This window comes from Xylocopa sonorina, chromosome 8 (assembly GCF_050948175.1).
Source record: "Xylocopa sonorina isolate GNS202 chromosome 8, iyXylSono1_principal, whole genome shotgun sequence".
NCBI classification, from domain to species: domain Eukaryota; kingdom Metazoa; phylum Arthropoda; class Insecta; order Hymenoptera; family Apidae; genus Xylocopa; species Xylocopa sonorina.
The window spans coordinates 4301868-4308301 of record NC_135200.1 but is presented as its reverse complement, the minus strand read 5'-3'; the positions used below and the strand labels follow the sequence as shown (position 1 = coordinate 4308301).

Below are 6434 nucleotides of genomic sequence, written 5' to 3'. Positions count from 1 at the left end.
AGTTGTTTGCTGTTCTGAACTCTGTTCAAACAGCTAATGTAGTTTGTGGAGGAAAAGGGAACTACGTTATCAAAGTCAATAATCGAATCGACTGAACGTTATCTTCTCCATCGCCTAGTACTTGATCGATACCAAAGATATCAGTGAAGAAGGAGCCGCCACCGCGAACTGCGGAAGTCAGAAGGGAATATTTGCGTTCGAACATTCCTCCAGTACTGATATTCGTCGGAGGCTTGAAAACGAAAGTCACCCGGTGCGTCGAGAGTTTATCGATCGAATTAATTGTTAATCGACACGCGAGAGAGACGAAATGTTGCTGACGAAACGAGCACGCTAAATTTTGTGCTTCTCCGCGGGGAAGAGGATGAAAGAATAACCAATGCAAAATAAGTTGAATATTTAAAAAGATCTTTGTGAGAAGAAGTGACACTGTAAATAAGAATCGGGGAAAATCGTAAAATCTGTTTTACAGAAGTATTTGGAGAGAACGTTGTAAAAACTTTTTACGAGAGTTTTGGCAGATCACAGAAACAGGTTTTAAGGAGGAAGAATGTCTGGGTATTCTGCAAAACTTTTAGTACTGCTGCATATTCTTTTCTATCTGATGATTTGCAGTGCTCGCGTGGAGGATGACAAGCCGATAATATATTCGATTCCTTTGGTATGTATCACTTTGCAAATCAAAGCATAGTAATAAATAACATTTGAGCTATCTAATCGGACGTGAATTACGAGATCTTTGATAGAATACTAAATGAGTACATTGTATCGATAGCTAGTTTGTACAATGTTATATATCAATTTTTATTTGGATATTGACAAGATAAGGAGATTAACGACACGAATTCGAGGGAAGTTAATTTGGTACTTTCGTGAAGGAGAAAGTAAATTTATACAAGCGTGAAATTTCGAAACCTTGTTTCGATAAGCGAGTTCAATTATGCATCTGGATCATTCTCGTAGAATACAACAAATCGATTTGTGCACGATAAATATAGATAGTTGTATGTTTATCTAGTTATTTTTAGAGTTATGTCTATCTATCTACATTTATCTTTGAAACATTGGAACCATGAATTTGTGTTTTATTCTGAAAGACAAGACCGCGAGCAATAATTAATAATGAAGAAAATATAACAATAAAGTGTTATTATTACGCTATAAGTTTGTTCTATGTATTATATTGTGTCTTTCTAACCGTTTTATCTAATTACAAGTATCATTTAATTCTTTTAATTCATTTGAACTCAAATACAACTTTCAAACGTTCAGTAGAATGTTTCATTAGGAATATCATCTTTAGTTATTAAATGATAAAGTTTTGTAGACTTTTGTATAAGTTTAGTTCTCCATAACTTCACATTTAATGCAATATATACTCCAATCGTATAGCACAATAATGTACATAATACTGAAACAGTCTCAACGATTTGTTTTGAATTGTATCCAGCTCAAAACGAAAGATGGAGTATACAATGGATTTTAGCTATTCTGATTTCTCACTCATACCTGGAGCGAGTGTCCATCTCGTAGTTAGTTTCCTTCAAAATGCTAAAATACCAGCAACCAACCTGTTAATCAATTTCTTACAAATTGCAATCTTTCAACTTTGAAAAAATTCAGAATAAAAAAAAAGAACAACAAAGTTGAAAGATGGGGCGGCTGCCCGACAGTGCTCCACTCTGGATACGTCCTTGTTTCGAATCTGTAATTATTTTGCACGATCGATTTTATTTTATAGGACAATGGAACAAATATACCAGAAGAATACAAAAGTTTACCTGTGGTTGCGAAATGCTGCGCAGTGGATGAGATTTTAGTAAAGAACGACAGTCGTGGGGCGATTTGCATACCAGCGAACTACTCGGTAGTTGAATATTTCTCCCCTCTTTTCCACGACTTTAATATTTCTGGTTTCATCGTTCCCGGCGACAGGCATAGCTCGTTTGTTGCGATCGTTGGAAATCCCTGCAAATATAAAAGGTTAGTACGAGTAAAAAGCTTAAAAGATAATAAAACCAGTATACATCCACGTGTTTAACATTTCTTTTAAATTTGAAAATTCTTCCTTGCTGCAACAAAAATGGATAATTTACCATGAAATTGTTCCAAAAGATATTATCGAGAAATGAAATATATTATGAAATAAAATGATAGAATAAGAGAGACGTATGACGCAGAAAAAAGAAAACTTAGAAAATTATGTTTACCTTCTTTCCAAGTCAAATACATAAAGTAATCCTTGCCTTATCTCGTATCTTTTATGGCTTGTATCTCGCATCGTGCATTCAAGGATAAATGCAGTTGTTTTTTAATTCAAATGTAAATTATGATCACGATTGTAATTTCGACATTCTAATCAATCAATATGCGAGGTATCAACTGTATTTGTTGTAATGCGAAAAAAAATGTGTGTTTTATTACGTAATTTACTTTTAATTTTGCGATGATACATCCTAGTAAAAAATATGACAGAAGTATAAAGCTGTTTTGGTTAATTACAAGAATCAATTTTTTAGGTACATATTAGATCCGAACGAAAACTACGGAGACAACAATTATTTGTTAACGAACGGCTCCGTGTATGTACCTGATCAACATCTAACGATGTTACAGCCTGGAGTAGATTACTGTATCGAAATCGTCCCAGAATTAGGACCAGCTACTTTTGTATGCTTCCCAGAAGGTAGATCTGAAAATTGAAACTTCAGAAACTCGAATGACCATTTTCTAATCGTAAAAATTAATTTCTTCGCTACTGATATTAATGGTATCGTTTTAGATTATGTGGTAATGGCCGCAGACTCTCGAATCACCCTGTACGCCTGCGGCCTTTTAATATCGGTGCCATTTTTAATTCTCACGATGGTGGCGTATTCGATCACACCGAAATTACAAGATGTCTTTGGTAAAACATTATGCCATTATTGCGGATGCTTGTCGCTTGCATTTACCACGATGGCGATCACGCAGTTGACTAGCATTCATTTCTCGGACCAAACCTGCACCAACATAGGTAAAATTATGAAATAACGAGATAATATTTAACACTTTGGAATTTACAGACGTCATATGACGCCTTGTATAATTTTGTAGTACCCTATGAACGTCATGTGACGTTCTTTAAATTTAAAATTATCGCAGAAATAAAAATTGAACAATATTATCGAATGGATCATAAAAATCGACAATTGGACTCTTCTAGTTCATATAAAAAAAAAAAATAAATAACCAGGGCCCAAAGCGTTAATATTATGAACATCGCCATAGTTATCATTCGTTAGAAAAGGAATGCTGAAGTGCAGCAATCGCTAATGGCTTAAAATTAACGAGTGAGCTTGATAACTATACATAAATGAATAATTATTCCTCCTTCGAACTACCAATTCGATTACCATTCTCCGCGTGACTTGTACCCGACACGTTTTATAGGATATACCGTAAAATGGTACGGTGCAACGTGCAATACCTTTGAAAGCGATCGGTATTACCAATTTAGAAACAATTAAAAAGCGATTGGCTTTTCCAGCGTTCGTCATCCAGTTCTCCTTCATCGCGTGCTTCTTCTGGCTGAACGCTATGTGCATCGAGATGTGGTCGTTGGTACGGAGCTACGTGGATCGGGAAACGTACCAGAGGATGGAGCCAAAACGGTTATTCTTTTGGTACTCTTTATGGTGCTGGGGTCCCTCGACGGTACTTATCCTCCTGTCGATGGTAATGCACCTCAAGCCGACGGTACCAGCGACTTACGTGAAAATGAACGCCGACAAGGAAAGTTGCACGTTCGAATGTAAGTGGAGTAGAATTCCAGTTTTCATTACGTACCCTCTCTCAGTTTCCTTTAGCTGCAGCGCGATCATCTTGCGACTGAAATTACACACAAAACTATACGACACTTCGATGGGCACATGTGATTTTAATGCGCATTTTCGAAAATTACATGAGTGTTTCAACACGTAATGCAGTAAAATGTAGGAAACAATTTTGTCAAGTATACGTAGGTACATTTGGCTAGCTCATGACTGGGTACGTTCAACGTTGATGTCTATGAACGATCCTCCGGGATTTACAAGTGAAAGACTGTATTAACACGACTTGAAACTGAATTCTTCAATTAATTTTAGCTTTGTAGCTTCATATGAAATAATTATTGTAAACTAAGGGCAGCGGAATTGATATGCAGATGATAGTTAGCCAGATACACGTGTATTCCATTTTCCAAATTTGATTTTCTTGAAAATGAACCCTAAAGTGAAAAAGTTGTATACATTTTCAGCTTATTTTCGCAAGTAGAATAATTTCCAGTCCATTTGTATCATCCGTGAGGATAAAAGTCGTTATGAAAAAGTTGCATAATAAATCCATTATATTTTAATTTTGTTCGCAGTCCATTTAACACAAAAGTGTAGAGATTCTCGTGATCACTCTTATTTATATCCATATGATAAGCGTTAAGCTTTCAAGAAAGAAACCATGAATCACTAATGGCCCATTTGACACGAGACATATTAATTTAAATCTTTCAAGAACGACAAGAGGTGTTAGCTCAATAAACGTAAATGACGTGTGCTACAGAGGTTTAAAGCGAGGGTTAAAGGAATATTTTATCATTCTGAGAAGTAACGGTGGAGATGGAATTATTTCATTGCTGATTCAAAAGACTCTGATTTTATTGTAACTTCAATTCAACGATTACGTGACCAAATTAATTCAATAGCCTTGAACTCTTTGTACATTGCTTTATGTGAGATCAAAGAATTTACAGTCGGAGAAAGAGGGAGCAAGAAAGAGTTTTTGGCTTAATAAAATACTAGATAAATAATAACATTCTGTTCAACAAAATACGCTCACTTCAAATTGGCAGAAAAAGGAAAAATTATTACAACAATCTCATATTGTGCAATCATTAACTCGATAAACTACTTCTTCAGTCAATCACCTCCATAGCGTGTACTAAAAAAAATAATTTCCTCTGATAATGACAGAGCTAATCGATTAACGGAACATAAACTGAAAAAAGTTGCAAGTGATATGTTACAATAAAATTAACGATAATCCTTAATTATTATTTTTTTTTTAATTTACAGTGGATGACCAGTCGATGCCATATTTCTACATGCCAATCGGATTCCTTCATTCAGCGAACGCGATTCTTTTTGTTCTGACGTTCATAAAATTGACCAAATATCAAAGAAAGCTCGATCTGAGGCGTCTCGCGAGGAATCAGGAATCCGATCGTCTCGATCGAAAGTTCCTCCGCCGGCTAACGAGATTAACGTTCGTCTGCATGATCATCTTCTTCTTGATGGGCTTTAATTGGTTGATGGAGCTGATATCCTGGATGGCCAGTGCAAATTCGTTCGACTGGTCCTCGTTCGATTTAGTGAACGCTCTTCAAGGTGTTCTAGTCTTCGGGCTGTTCGTTCTGCGAAGGCCGCCGAGGGACTTCGTGTGGCACAGAATACAACAACTTCGTGGTAAAAACGTAGCGCCAGAACCGGAACTGGGAAGCATGGAATTGTTCCTATTACCGATGACAGTGAATGGAAATTCCGTGCCCGGACAAACGATTGTTCAATGATGACAACTTGCTTTCCAATTCTTTCATGAAAGTTATTTACCACGAAAGGGTTTGCGAAAGAACAGCCGTGACATGCTTCAAAGTTCCTCGAAGAGACGACATTTTAGTATGCCTTGCCTACGAAGCATTTGCACTGGCGGAACACGTAAAGGACACTCCAAGATTTTGATTGACGCACTTTAAACAAACAAGACTTCGTAGAATTATTTATTGCACAAGTAAAACGAGATGGTAGTCAATTTTTTCATACTGCAAAAAAATACTGGGGAACGCGTGAAGATGAATTTAAGGAAAATGTTTTTTCTATGCATTTACAATTTTAGATGTACACGCGTTCTTATTTTATTTTCTGATTCATTTCTTAATTACCAACACGGAAATCAATTGCGAGTGGAAAAAAAGCGTTCTAAGTAATAGTATTACGAGCCTTTGTATTTTTCCTATAAAAAAATTTATGAACTTTAGATCTCATAAATAGAAAAAAGACTTAAGAATTTTGTTATTGTAGAAGGATTAGGAATCACCAGCCGTAGTGAATTTACTTATCACATCGTCCTATAGGTGTATTCACATTTTCGGACAATAATAGCATGATGTTTCTCAGAAACATGTTTTGATTATGTAAAAACGTCCACAACTTGTTTTACAATGATATACACAAGTTGGCATGCTTATACCGGTTGCATAACGATGGGAAACCGGATAGATTATATTACGACCTTACATCGAACGTATAAATACACACATTCTTTCAACCTTGTACAAGTAACACTAAAGCATTTTTTACTATTTCTATATGTACATTCTTTCCGAGTAAATGACACATACTTTACATAGTTAACTAAGAGAA

The 6434-nt window shown here is 35.8% G+C and overlaps 1 protein-coding gene across 1 annotated transcript; it reads left to right on the top strand.

Annotated features, from left to right (window-relative positions):
* Positions 1 to 416: 416 nt before the first annotated feature.
* Positions 417 to 5978, top strand: LOC143425966 (putative G-protein coupled receptor Mth-like 10). The gene is made up of 6 exons (XM_076899061.1): positions 417 to 661; positions 1742 to 1983; positions 2520 to 2686; positions 2783 to 3016; positions 3530 to 3793; positions 5091 to 5978. The coding sequence occupies exons 1-6, from the start codon at positions 551 to 553 to the stop codon at positions 5582 to 5584; spliced, it is 1512 nt and encodes a 503-aa protein (XP_076755176.1). The 5' UTR covers positions 417 to 550; the 3' UTR covers positions 5585 to 5978.
* Positions 5979 to 6434: the final 456 nt, after the last annotated feature.

What these genes read in the sequence shown, in the direction of transcription:
- LOC143425966 (XM_076899061.1), top strand. Translation starts at nt 551, where the DNA reads ATGTCTGGGTATTCTGCAAAACTTTTAGTACTGCTGCATATTCTTTTC. An exon ending in TAATATATTCGATTCCTTTG is followed by an intron (nt 662 to 1,741) that starts GTATGTATCACT and finishes TTTATTTTATAG; the next exon opens with GACAATGGAACAAATATACC. An exon ending in CCAAACCTGCACCAACATAG is followed by an intron (nt 3,017 to 3,529) that starts GTAAAATTATGA and finishes TGGCTTTTCCAG; the next exon opens with CGTTCGTCATCCAGTTCTCC.